At 36.7% G+C, this 14986-nt stretch overlaps 1 protein-coding gene across 1 annotated transcript in view; it reads right to left on the reverse strand.

The window, feature by feature from the left end:
* LOC139376614 (mucin-2-like) overlaps positions 1-12422 on the reverse strand; it is an 84226-nt gene extending 71804 nt beyond the window's left edge. The window contains exons 1-7 of the mRNA XM_071119397.1: positions 12296-12422; positions 12109-12171; positions 11779-11981; positions 11349-11416; positions 10631-10745; positions 1446-1530; positions 1144-1247 (exon numbers count right to left, since the gene is read on the reverse strand). Of these exons, the coding sequence (XP_070975498.1) occupies positions 1144-1247; positions 1446-1530; positions 10631-10745; positions 11349-11416; positions 11779-11981; positions 12109-12171; positions 12296-12365 (708 nt within the window). The 5' untranslated portion in view covers positions 12366-12422. The remainder of the gene's footprint in view (positions 1-1143; positions 1248-1445; positions 1531-10630; positions 10746-11348; positions 11417-11778; positions 11982-12108; positions 12172-12295) is intronic.
* Positions 12423-14986: the final 2564 nt, after the last annotated feature.

A 14986-nucleotide genomic window follows, 5' to 3' on the forward strand; every position in this document is an offset into this window, starting at 1 on the left:
ACAGACGGTTTGATTCTCTGATCCACCTCTACGCAGACGACACCATTCTGTAAACTTCTGGCCCTTCTTTGGACACTGTGTTAACTACCCTCCAGATGAGCTTCAATGCCATACAACTCTCCTTCCGTGGCCTCCAACTGCTATTAAATGCAAGTAAAACTAAATGCATGCTCTTCAACCGATCGCTGCCCGCACCTGCCCGCCCGTCCAGCATCACTACTCTGGACGGTTCTGACTTAGAATATGTGGACGACTACAAATACCTAGGTGTCTCGCTAGACTGTAAACTCTCCTTCCAGACTCACATTAAGCATCTCCAATTCAAAATTAAATCTAAAATCGGCTTCGCATTTCGCAACAAAGCATCATTTACTCATCCTGCCAAACCTACCTTGGTAAAACTGACTATGCTACCAATCCTTGACTTCGGCGATGTCATTTACAAAATAGCCTCCAACACTCAGCAAATTGGATGCAGTCTATCACAGTGCCATCCATTTTGTCACCAAAGCCCCATATACTACCCACCACTGTGACCTGTACATAGCCCATCTGTAAATAGCCCAATCCAACTACCTCATCCCCATACTGTTATTTATTGTTTTGCTCCTTTGCAACCCAGTATCTATACTTTCATCTTCTGCACATCTATCACTCCATTGTTTAATTGCTAAATTGTAATTATTTCACTACTATGGCCTATTTATTGCCTGTATATAAACTTTTTTCTCTATTGTGTTATTGACTGTATGTTTGTTTATTCCCTGTGTAACTCTGTGTTGTTGTTGTTTGTGTCACACTGCTTTGCTTTATCTTGGCCAGGTCGCAGTTGTAAATGAGAACTTGTTCTCAACTAACCTACCTGGTTAAATAGAGGTGTTCTCAACTAACCTAGCTGGTTAAATAAAGGTGAAATACAAATACATAAATAAAATAAAATGATGTACTGATCAAATGTCAGCCATGATGATGATAATATTGGTATTTTAAACTAATAGTCATGTTTCAATGTAATGAATAAGAAATCTTAAATGCCATGCAACACTCCTCCCGTGGCCTCCAACTGCTCTTAAACGCTAGTAAAAGATAAGTAAGTAAATAAGAAATCTTAAATGTTCAGCTCAGCTCTAGACTTGTAAATACCTGGTCTTCACACTGCTCAGTGTGAACAGGGATTTCTGTACAGGTTTCTGTTTGGCCATTCATCTTCCAAATATCACCATAGTCGATTGTCTTCAGATAATCATCTGTAGGAAAAGAGACACGGTTATATCTTACCTGTTTATTTCCCCTTACAAACAGTCTCTGTCATCATGTGTGTTCTTAAAATGGTACCTAGAAAAATACTTTATAACCCCTTCCTAACCCATAGATTGAACCCACACATTCATAAGCAGAACAGGAGTGTAATCCGCCCCTCTAAGACATTTGGTGATTTTGTTTACCATTTCTAATGAACTCGTTCTGGACTCCGTTGAAGTCTCCACACAGCCCACATGTCTGATTCTGGAACTTTGAGTCCAGCTCCACCTATAAAACCAATGGAAGAAGACTAAGGGTTAATGCATTGCAAGCTAGCTGTTGAGGCACCTACAGCAGTTCACATATATGTACATTTCACATATATCTAGCTGGCCATGCACCTACAGCAGTTCATATATATGTACATTTCACATACAGCTAGCTGGCCATGCACCTACAGCAGTTCATATATATGTACATTTCACATACAGCTAGCTGGCCATGCACCTACAGCAGTTCATATATATGTACATTTCACATACAGCTAGCTGGCCATGCACCTACAGCAGTTCATATGTACTGACATTTCACATGCTTCATCTGTTCTAGCCTGGGTACCAGTGTGTTTATCCTAACATTACACTCCTTGTTCTAGCCTGGTTACCAGTCTGTTTATGCTGACATTCCACTCCTTGTTCTAGCCTGGGTACCAGTGTGTTTATGCTAACATTACACTCCTTGTTCTATCCTGGTTACCAGTCTGTTTATGCTTACATTACACTTCTTGTTCTAGCCTGGGTACCAGTCTGTTTATGCTAACATTCCACTTCTTGTTCTAGCCTGAGTACCAGTCTGTTTATGCTAACATTCCACTCCTTGTTCCTGCCTGGGTACCAGTCTGTTTATGCTAACATTCCACTCCTTGTTCTAGCCTGGGTACCAGTGTGTTTATGCTAACATTACACTCCTTGTTCTAGCCTGGGTACCAGTTTGTTTATGCTAACATTCAACTCTTTGTTCTAGCCTGGGTACCAGTCTGTTTATGCTAACATTCCACTCCTTGTTCTAGTCTGGATACCAGTCTGTTTATGCTAACATTCCACTCCTTGTACCTGTGCTACAAGCATTTCGCTACTTCCTCAATAACATCTGCTAAATATGTGTATGCGACCAATAGAATTTGATTTGATATCCCTATGTTTGGCATATGACGCTGAGTACAAGGAGTGGGAGCTTAACACAAAACAGGTGCTGTACTTCAGGTTGGGTACATACAGATAGGGTCAATACAGAGCATTAGGCCTCCTAAAAAAATACACAAGTGTGCGCAGGACTTTGCTAATATTATTCAATGTTTTCTCTACTGTATTCCCAAGTGGTTATTCATTAAAGTGATTTCTGCGGATTAGGGATCATGTCTGCAATATATCTACAATAGGAAACCTGTTTCACTGTAGTTTTATTCTGGTCTGATATGAAATGTATTGGATCTGAACAACAATACCAAATACATTCACTGTATGAATCTTCCCAACTAATTGTTTCTCCGTTTTAATCATCAGGATTCTATTTTTTTGTGGTTTGTGTTTTATAAACATCTGACAGGGGAGGTGTCTTACAATCCCCTCTGTTTTTTACCTCTCCTGCACATGCACTCTTCCCTTTAAAACCTTTTAATCTCTCATCCTGTTGATAAAACCTTTTAAACTCTCATCGTGTTGTTAAAACCTTTTAAACTCTCATCCTGTTGATAAAACCTTTTGAACTCTCATCATGTTGTTAAAACCTTTTAATCTCTCATCCTGTTGATAAAACCTTTTAAACTCTCATCCTGTTGATAAAACCTTTTAAACTCTCATAATGTTGATAAAACCTTTTAAACTCTCATCATGTTGTTAAAACCTTTTAATCTCTCATCCTGTTGATAAAACCTTTTAAACTCTCATCCTGTTGATAAAACCTTTTAAACTCTCATCATGTTGTTAAAACCTTTTAATCTCTCATGTTGTTAAAACCTTTTAATCTCTCATCCTGTTGATAAAACCTTTTGAACTCTCATCCTGTTGATAAAACCTTTTAAACTCTCATCATGTTGTTAAAACATTTTAATCTCTCATCCTGTTGATAAAACCTTTTAAACTCTCATAATGTTGTTAAAACCTTTTAAACTCTCATCATGTTGTTAAAACATTTTAATCTCTCATCCTGTTGATAAAACCTTTTAAACTCTCATCGTGTTGTTAAAACCTTTTAAACTCTCATCCTGTTGATAAAACCTTTTGAACTCTCATCATGTTGTTAAAACCTTTTAATCTCTCATCCTGTTGATAAAACCTTTTAAACTCTCATCCTGTTGATAAAACCTTTTAAACTCTCATCATGTTGTTAAAACCTTTTAATCTCTCATGTTGTTAAAACCTTTTAATCTCTCATCCTGTTGATAAAACCTTTTGAACTCTCATCCTGTTGATAAAACCTTTTAAACTCTCATCATGTTGTTAAAACATTTTAATCTCTCATCCTGTTGATAAAACCTTTTAAACTCTCATAATGTTGTTAAAACCTTTTAAACTCTCATCATGTTGTTAAAACATTTTAATCTCTCATCCTGTTGATAAAACCTTTTAAACTCTCATCGTGTTGTTAAAACCTTTTAAACTCTCATCCTGTTGATAAAACCTTTTGAACTCTCATCATGTTGTTAAAACCTTTTAATCTCTCATCCTGTTGATAAAACCTTTTAATCTCTCATCCTGTTGATAAAACCTTTTAAACTCTCATAATGTTGTTAAAACCTTTTAAACTCTCATCATGTTGTTAAAACATTTTAATCTCTCATCCTGTTGATAAAACCTTTTAATCTCTCATCCTGTTGATAAAACCTTTTAAACTCTCATCATGTTGTTAAAACATTTTAATCTCTCATCCTGTTGATAAAACCTTTTAATCTCTCATCCTGTTGATAAAACCTTTTAAACTCTCATCATGTTGTTAAAACATTTTAATCTCTCATCCTGTTGATAAAACCTTTTAATCTCTCATAATGTTGTTAAAACCTTTTAAACTCTCATCCTGTTGTTAAAACATTTTAATCTCTCATCCTGTTGATAAAACCTTTTAATCTCTCATAATGTTGTTAAAACCTTTTAAACTCTCATCATGTTGTTAAAACATTTTAATCTCTCATCCTGTTGATAAAACCTTTTAATCTCTCATCCTGTTGATAAAACCTTTTAAACTCTCATCATGTTGTTAAAACATTTTAATCTCTCATCCTGTTGATAAAACCTTTTAATCTCTCATCCTGTTGATAAAACCTTTTAAACTCTCATCATGTTGTTAAAACATTTTAATCTCTCATCCTGTTGATAAAACCTTTTAATCTCTCATAATGTTGTTAAAACCTTTTAAACTCTCATCCTGTTGTTAAAACATTTTAATCTCTCATCCTGTTGATAAAACCTTTTAATCTCTCATAATGTTGTTAAAACCTTTTAAACTCTCATCATGTTGTTAAAACATTTTAATCTCTCATCCTGTTGATAAAACCTTTTAATCTCTCATCCTGTTGATAAAACCTTTTAATCTCTCATCATGTTGTTAAAACCTTTTAAACTCTCATCATGTTGTTAAAACATTTTAATCTCTCATCCTGTTGATAAAACCTTTTAATCTCTCATCCTGTTGATAAAACCTTTTAAACTCTCATCATGTTGTTAAAACATTTTAATCTCTCATCCTGTTGATAAAACCTTTTAAACTCTCATAATGTTGTTAAAACCTTTTAAACTCTCATCCTGTTGATAAAACCTTTTAAACTCTCATCCTGTTGATAAAACCTTTTAAACTCTCATCATGTTGTTAAAACCTTTTAATCTCTCATGTTGTTAAAACCTTTTAATCTCTCATCCTGTTGATAAAACCTTTTGAACTCTCATCCTGTTGATAAAACCTTTTAAACTCTCATCATGTTGTTAAAACATTTTAATCTCTCATCCTGTTGATAAAACCTTTTAAACTCTCATAATGTTGTTAAAACCTTTTAAACTCTCATCATGTTGTTAAAACATTTTAATCTCTCATCCTGTTGATAAAACCTTTTAAACTCTCATCGTGTTGTTAAAACCTTTTAAACTCTCATCCTGTTGATAAAACCTTTTGAACTCTCATCATGTTGTTAAAACCTTTTAATCTCTCATCCTGTTGATAAAACCTTTTAAACTCTCATCCTGTTGATAAAACCTTTTAAACTCTCATCATGTTGTTAAAACCTTTTAATCTCTCATGTTGTTAAAACCTTTTAATCTCTCATCCTGTTGATAAAACCTTTTGAACTCTCATCCTGTTGATAAAACCTTTTAAACTCTCATCATGTTGTTAAAACATTTTAATCTCTCATCCTGTTGATAAAACCTTTTAAACTCTCATAATGTTGTTAAAACCTTTTAAACTCTCATCATGTTGTTAAAACATTTTAATCTCTCATCCTGTTGATAAAACCTTTTAAACTCTCATCGTGTTGTTAAAACCTTTTAAACTCTCATCCTGTTGATAAAACCTTTTGAACTCTCATCATGTTGTTAAAACCTTTTAATCTCTCATCCTGTTGATAAAACCTTTTAATCTCTCATCCTGTTGATAAAACCTTTTAAACTCTCATAATGTTGTTAAAACCTTTTAAACTCTCATCATGTTGTTAAAACATTTTAATCTCTCATCCTGTTGATAAAACCTTTTAATCTCTCATCCTGTTGATAAAACCTTTTAAACTCTCATCATGTTGTTAAAACATTTTAATCTCTCATCCTGTTGATAAAACCTTTTAATCTCTCATCCTGTTGATAAAACCTTTTAAACTCTCATCATGTTGTTAAAACATTTTAATCTCTCATCCTGTTGATAAAACCTTTTAATCTCTCATAATGTTGTTAAAACCTTTTAAACTCTCATCCTGTTGTTAAAACATTTTAATCTCTCATCCTGTTGATAAAACCTTTTAATCTCTCATAATGTTGTTAAAACCTTTTAAACTCTCATCATGTTGTTAAAACATTTTAATCTCTCATCCTGTTGATAAAACCTTTTAATCTCTCATCCTGTTGATAAAACCTTTTAATCTCTCATCATGTTGTTAAAACCTTTTAAACTCTCATCATGTTGTTAAAACATTTTAATCTCTCATCCTGTTGATAAAACCTTTTAATCTCTCATCCTGTTGATAAAACCTTTTAAACTCTCATCATGTTGTTAAAACATTTTAATCTCTCATCCTGTTGATAAAACCTTTTAAACTCTCATCATGTTGTTAAAACCTTTTAATCTCTCATCCTGTTGATAAAACCTTTTAATCTCTCAAGTTGATAAAACCTTTTAAACTCTCATCATGTTGTTAAAACCTTTTAAACTCTCATCATGTTGTTAAAACCTTTTAATCTCTCATCCTGTTGATAAAACATGTTGTTTTGTATTTCCTTCCGTGCATTTTTTTAAATAATAAAATAAAGCATCATATTGATTATGTTTTCGTCATTACATTGAATGGGAGTTGTCTGAAAACTGTCTGTCTGCTTTGCAAATTAGTTTAAGTCTGAGGTTATGTCTGAGTACACTGGGATTATTTATGTACACACGAAGGGGAACGATGATACAAACAGTATTTACTCTCTACAATGTCAATAGATATTGAGACAACATTGTGTCTTCTGATCTAACCACACTCTGGAACTTTGAGTCCAGCTCCACCTATAAAACCAATGTGAACTGATTAAACTGATAAGTTCTTCCATACTGTCCCCCCCAAATGGCACCCAATGTCCTGTATAGGCCTATATAAAAGTAGTGCACACAAAGTAGTGCACTATAAAGGGAATAGGGTGCCATTTAGGACAACCATTTTCTGAGTTTTTTCACTGAAGCCTAGCTGATGAAAGGGGTTGTTGGAGGAAGTAGATTAGTCCACATCCTTGATTGGCGCAAAGCCTATTGTAATGTCACTTCACCTGCCAGTCTGTGGCCCTTCTAAAGAGACCACATCTGTTGGTATGACCGTTAGACTGAATAAAACAACTTTTAATGTAAGAATGCTGTATGTAACCGTGCAGAAATATAGATTGATTATGGGTCTGTCCTGTCCCATCAGAGGTTAACACTCTGTTCCCACTCTTATCCCAACAGTTCCCCTAACACTGATGTTCCCACTCTTATCCCAACAGTTCCCCTAACACTGATGTTCCCAATCTTATCCCAACAGTTCCCCTTACACTGCTGTTCCCACTCTTATCCCAACAGAGGTTAACACTGATGTTCCCAATCTTATCCCAACAGTTCCCCAAACACTGATGTTCCCACTCTTATCCCAACAGTTACCCTAACACTGATGTTCCCACTCTTATCCCAACAGTTCCCCTAACACTGATGTTCCCAATCTTATCCCAACAGTTCCCCTAACACTGATGTTCCCACTCTTATCCCAACAGTTCCCCTAACACTGGAAGATAACTGAGTGTTTCGCTACACTCGCATTAACATCTGCTAACCATGTGTATGTGACAAATAAATAATGTGACAAATAAAATTTGATTTGATTTGATTTTGATTTGTTAATGCATTGCAAGCTAGCTGCCTACAGCAGTTCATATATATGTACATTTCACACACCAATATAATTTGATTTGATATCGCTATGTTTGGCATATGACGCTGAGTACAAGGAGTGGGAGGTTAACACAAAACAGGTGCTGTACTTCAGGTTGGGTACATACAGATAGGATCAATACAGAGCATTAGGCCTCCTAAAAAAATACAAAAGTGTGCACAGGACTTTGCTAATATTATTTATTGTTTAATTTACTGTATACCCAAGTGGTTATTCAATAAAGTGAATTATGTGGATTAGGGGTCATGTCTACAATATATCTACAATAGTAAACCTGTTTCACTGTAGTTTTATTCTGGTCTGATGTGAAATGGATTGGATCTGAACAACAAAAACGAATACATTCAGTGTATGACTCCTCCCAACTAATTGTTTCTCTGTTTTAATCATCAGGATTCTATTTTTTTGTTGGTTTGTGTTTTATAAACATCTGACAGGGGAGGTGTCTTATACAATCCCCTCTGTTTTTTACCTCTCCTGCACATGCACTCTTCCCTTTAAAACCTTTTGATCTCTCATATTTTTGTTAAAACCATTTAAACTCTCATCATGTTGTTAAAACCATTTAAACTCTCATCATGTTGTTAAAACCTTTTAAACTCTCATCATGTTGTTAAAACCATTTAAACTCTTATGATGTTGTTAAAACCTTTTAATCTCTCATCCTGTTGTTAAAACCTTTTAAACTCTCATCCTGTTGTTAAAACCTTTTAAACTCTCATCATGTTGTTAAAACCTTTTAATCTCTCATCATGTTGTTAAAACCTTTAAACTCTTATGATGTTTTTCTTTCCTGCATTTTAAATTAATAATAAAATGAAGCATCATATTCATGATTTTTTCGTCATTAAATTGAATGTGAGTTGTCTGAAAACTGGTCTTTCTGCTTTGCAAATTAGTTTCAGTCTGAGGTTATGATGTATGAGTACACTGAGATTTTTTACGGGATTATTATTATTGAGACAATATTGTGACTTCTGATCTAATCACACTCTGTGAACTGATTAACATGTTATGGATAGGGGGCAGCAATTTTATGTTTGGATGAAAAGTTGGATAGAAAACACTCTGAAGTTTCTAAAACTGTTTGAATGATGTATGTGAGTACAACAACTCAAATGGCAGCTGAAAACCTGAGAAAAATCCAATCAGGAAGTGGGAAATCTGAGGTTTGTAGTTTTTCAACTCTTGGCCAATCGAATACACAGTGTCTATGGGGTCACATTGCACTTCCTAAGGCTTCCACTAGATGTCAACAGTCTTTAGAACCTTGTTTGATGCATCTACTGTGAAGTGGGGGCGAATGAGAGGGGATTGAGTAAGGTCTCTCCCAGAGCGCCATGAGCTGACCATGCGCGTTAATTATTTGACTTTTCGTCTGCTCCTTGTGATCGCGCATCATGAATTTGGAATACTCGGCTAAAAGCGCTAACAAAAAGGAGGTGTTTGGACATAAATGATGAACTTTATCGAACAAATAAAACATGTATTGTGGAACTGGGATTCCTGGGAGTGCATTCTGATGAAGATCATCAAAGGTAAGTGAACATTTATAATGCTATTTCTGACTTCTGTTGACTCCAACATGGCGGATATCCGTTTAGGTTGTGTTGGTCTCTGAGCGCCGTACTCAGATTATTATTAAAATCTGACACAGCGGTTGCATTAAGGAGAAGTATATCTTTAATTCTCTGAATAACACTTGTATCTTCTATCAATGATTATTATGAATATTTCTGTAAATTGATGTGGCTCTGTGCAAATTCACGGGATGTTTTGGAGGCAAAGCCAAAGGTAAACTGAGGTTTTTGGAAATAAATATGAACTTGATCAAACAAAACATACATGTATTGTGTAACATGTTGTCCCGGGAGTGTCATTTGATGAAGAATATCAAAGGTTAGTGATTCATTTTATCTCTATTTCTGCTTTTTGTGACTCTCTTTGGTTGGAAAATCGCTGTATGCTTTCTGTGACTAGTTGCTGACCGAACATAATGATATGTTCTGCGTTCGCCGACAAGCCTTTTTGAAATCGGACACTGTGGTTGGATTAACTAGAATTGCATCTTTAAAATGGTGTAAAATACTTGTATGCTTGAGGAATTTGAATTATGAGATTTCTGTTGATTGAATTTGGCACCCTGCAATTTCATTGGCTGTTGGCGAGGTGCTTCGCTAGCGGAACCCCGGTCCTAGACACGTTAAACTAATAAGCTCTTCCATACTGTCCCCCCAAATGGCACCCCATTCACTATATAGTACACGACTTTCAACAAGAGCCTTATTTGCCCTAATCCAAAGTAGTGATCAGAGGATAACACTGATGTTCCCACTCTTATCCCAACAGTTCCCTAAACACTGATGTTCCCACTCTTATCCCATCAGAGGTTAACACTGATGTTCCCACTCTTATCCCAACAGTTCCCCTAAAACTGATGTTCCCACTCTTATCCCAACAGTTCCCCTAAAACTGATGTTCCCACTCTTATCCCAACAGTTCCCTAAACACTGATGTTCCCACTCTTATCCCATCAGAGGTTAACACTGATGTTCCCACTCTTATCCCAACAGTTCCCCTAACACTGATGTTCCCACTCTTATCTCAACAGTTCCCCTTTTCCCCCAGAGTGATTTACAATCAGTGTATTGAACCAAAGTTGGTGAAACAACCACATATCACTGTAGTGTAACAGAAGACGTATGGAAATGAGTAAGCAAACTAAACACATACCCAGAGGGAATCATCTTCATTCCACATGATGACTATCCCCAGCTTGGCTGTGATCTTCACATAGGAAACGGTCCTCTCAATGAAGACGTTAAACTGACCAAACGGTATGGTGACCCTAGAGGGACAAAACAATAGTGTTCATCAGAGAGGAGAGTCTGTATTCCAACAAGGGTCAAAATGGTCCTTTACAGTATTTTCTTTGTATTTCTCTTCCTCCCCTGTTGAGACTGTACCAGGTAATAATGTCTGTATAGGATTTCATCAAATGGAATTTCAGCTTGGTAACTTTCATCTGTAAATGCACATCAACTGAACTTCAGAAGAAGAGTTTGACCTCTGAATGCTTTTAGATCACGGGTGAACTCACTGTTGCCGGTTGAAACTGACATTATGTAGATTATGTTAAAACAGCAAAAGATTGATCTCAAGATGAGATTAATGATGATGCATTTTTTTTAAACTTATGTATTTTACCTCAAGTCTTTGCACAAAAGTAGCAACTGAATGCAGGTGAAGTGAAAATAAATTCATTCCAATCTCGTTTTTAAACTAAACTAAAAAAAGAGTGATCTCTGAATTAAATGAATCCCATTGGATGTAGATAAGTTATAACAAACCCCAGTATCATTTACTTCCTGTATTACTATGTATTTTACACATCTAAGAGCCAATGGTTTTACACATCTGAGATCCATTGTTGACTAGACTGGGAACTCACTGTAATCCGTTGACGCTGACGTTACCGTTGGCCAGCTCCACGAAGGTTCCATCCAGCTTCAACGAAACCTTAATAATAATAATAGTAGGACATTTTATTTGACAGACGCCTTTCAGGACCCTCAAGGTCACCTTACATTAAGATCATAGAACAATAAAAACTATTAATCAATACTGCAATTAAAAAACAATTAATCAATAGTGAAATTTAAAACAATTAATCAATAGTTCAATTTAAAAACAATTAATCAATAGTGCAATTTAAAAACAATTAATCAATAGTGCAATTTAAAAACAATTAATCAATAGTGAAATTTAAAAACAATTGATCAATAGTGAAATTTAAAAACAATTAATCAATAGTGAAATTTAAAAACAATTGATCAATAGTGAAATGTAAAACAATCAAAGGACTGATCACAAAGGAATACCTTGGTGATGGTGGGCAGCCCATCTACCTCCCCGCGCTGCAGCTTTATGTTAAAGGCCTCATAGCCGCTGCTGCTCTTACACAACGACGACAGCACGTAGTTACAGGTGTAGGGCAGCTGGAAGAGGTCTCCATCGTAGGTTTTGTAGTGGTAGTTACCCCATGTGCTGCAGACCTGCCCGTTATGAGTGGGACTTGCTCCTGCTGCATGGGGGGAAATGTACAGTATTGTTGCAGCATTCATGTCTGAATGTAAGATGTATAATATAACAGTAGAGTAGAATATAGATATTTGAGTATTTGGTGACATATATTGAACAACACAAATTACCTGATATGATTTGCAGTTTGGAATCATATAGACTCCCAATGGAAGTCATGTCTGGAATCATAACTGGAAATAGACAGGGAACAAGTCTTATTTTGCTTCTAACCCAGCTCCTCTTTAGTTCCTCAACTATGCTTCATGACTTATCCTAAAGTGAGAATAAATTGTATTTCATCATATCTTTTCTTACCAGTCTCAGAATGTGCAGCAGATAGTACGAAGACCAGAGCGATCCACGGCTTCACCCATTGGAGTGCCATGATGGTTCTTCTAACGAGTCGTCCTGGTCCACCTGAACAGGTACTCTTCCTGTTCCTACTGATACCGTGAGGCACCAGGTGCCTGCCTTTAAACTACTACACGCCAGGACGTACCTCGATTATGCTGGGATAGTTGATTCTGTATCTAAGGAGGGGACTGATCAAACTTTAGGTGTTACCATTTTTCTGTTTGTCTGTCTGTCAGAGGTAGGATTACCTTTACTGTAATTGACATTGTGTAATGTATTAATTATAATAATCCCTAGGTAACTATCGATATTCCTGATATGTAGGGTACGTCCCAAAAGTTTCCATATTCCCTATACAATGAGTGTACAGAACATTAAGACTCCACGTGAAAGCTGTGATCCCTGATTGATGTCACCTGTTAAATCCACTTCAATCAGTGTAGATGAAGGGGAGGAGACGGTTTAAAGAAGGATTTTTAAGTCTTGAGACAGTTGAGTCATGGATTGTGTGTGTGTGCCATTCAGAGGGTGAATGGGCAAGACAACATATTGAAGTGTCTTTGAACGAGGTATGGTAGTAGGTGCCAGGGCACCGGCTTGTGTCAAGAACTGCAACGCTGCTGGGTTTTTCACACAACAGTTTCCCTTGTGTGTCAAGAATGGTCCATCACCCAAAGGACATCCAGCCAACTTGACAAAACTGTGAGAAGCATTGGGATCAACATGGGCCAGCATCCTTGTGGAACGCTTTCGACGCCTTGTAGAGTCCATGGCCTGACGAATTGAGGCTGTTCTGAAAGCGAAAAGGTGACGTGCAACTCAATATTAGGAATGTTTTGCACATTCAGTGTATAGTGAACAGAGTCCTCGTGTATGGTATAGGGTATAGGGTGCCATTTGGGCACATATTGATTACAGTAAACCCTTATCTAAACTGTGATGAATGGACAGACTCATCAACATTCTACAGAATCTTAGATTGTTTCATTAATCTTTAAAGGGCCAGTCTGTGATATTTACAGCCACCTATGCCACAGACGTGTTTGAGTGGTTACGTTTCTCCAGCCCTATCCCTCAGCTTTTATAGCAAACCAAGTGACGGGGCTGCCGTTTAGTTCTTTTCAAATGAAGGATTGGGCCTTTTAATGACTAATGGTTTTTAATATATTGTATGACATCAAACTGTATGTATGTTCTGCATATGTTCAAAGATGTTCAAATAAACCTTTCAAACCTGATGACATTAACTTGTTGGAACTTCAGTGTGAAAAACTTCAATTGTCATGTTTCATGGCCTGTTATTGGAGAAGAGGGATGAAAGTTTGTGTTAGTCTTATTATGGACACAGTCTGCTTCACAGCCAGGACTCACCACCAGACCACAAAGTTGTAGGATCAATCCCAAATAAAACCCTACCTCCCAGCCCCCATAGGGCTCTGGTCAGAAGTAGTGCACTATATATAGGGAATAGGGTTCCATAGGGCTCTGGTCAGAAGTAGTGCACTATATAGGGAATAGGGTTCTATAGGGCCCTGGTCAGAAGTAGTGCACTATATAGGGAATAGGGTTCTATAGGGCCCTGGTCAGAAGTAGTGCACTATAGAGGGAATAGGGTTCTATAGGGCTCTGGTCAGAAGTAGTGCACTATATAGGGAATAGGGTTCTATAGGGCTCTGGTCTAAAATAGTGCACTATATAGGGAAAAGGGTGCCACTTGGGACGCATTCATAGATGTCCGACAGTTGTTCAAGCTCTGGGGTGTGTCTACAGATTATTTGTTTTTGGTTGGAGGAAACGTATCATCACCAACTCCACCTCTCAATCATTTCAAAGTTCTCAGATCGCTAATGAAGCATTAATAGGACATGACCAAATATTGACTTAGCAACATATTTACAAATCATCATCAGCTTTTGGTGAACACACTACACAGTCACGGAGCAGAAGATGTCAAGCTCAGCTCAATTACAATTCACTGAAATATTTCAGGACTATACTTGTACTAACAGGATGGCTGTTGTGTTAGAACACAGTAGTGATATTTCAGATAGAGTAGTGATACTTCAGATAAAATAGAGTAGTGATACTTAAAATAGAACAAAGTAATGGTACTTCAGGTAGAACAGAGTAGTGATACTCCAGATAGAACAGAGTAGTGATACTTCAGATAGAACAGAGTAGTGATACTTCAGATAGAATAGAGTAGTGATACTTCAGATAGAACAGAGTAATGATACTCCAGATAGAACAGAGTAGTGATACTTCAGATAGAGTAGTGATACTCCAGATAGAACAGAGTAGTGATACTTCAGATAGAACAGGGGGGGGGGGATGATGAGAGATGGAATATGGAAAAATTATGTCAATTTTGTGATAAAGACGTTACAACGGAAACATTGTCACCTGAAGAGCTTTCACACTGTGTATCTCAGATTATATCAGATCTAGCGACTCCTTGTGGTGGGCCAGGCGCATGCACGGTGACTTCAGTCACCAGTTGTACAGTGTTTCCTCCGACACACTGGTGCCGCTGGCTTCCGGGTTTAACGAGCAAGTGTGTCTTGAAGTGCGGCTTGGTAGGGTTGTGTTTTGGAGGACGCATGGTCCTTGACCTTCACATCTCCCAAGTCCATACGGGAGTTACAGCGATGG

The sequence above is a fragment of the Oncorhynchus clarkii genome, chromosome 2, assembly GCF_045791955.1.
Source record: "Oncorhynchus clarkii lewisi isolate Uvic-CL-2024 chromosome 2, UVic_Ocla_1.0, whole genome shotgun sequence".
Taxonomy (NCBI): Eukaryota; Metazoa; Chordata; class Actinopteri; order Salmoniformes; family Salmonidae; genus Oncorhynchus; species Oncorhynchus clarkii.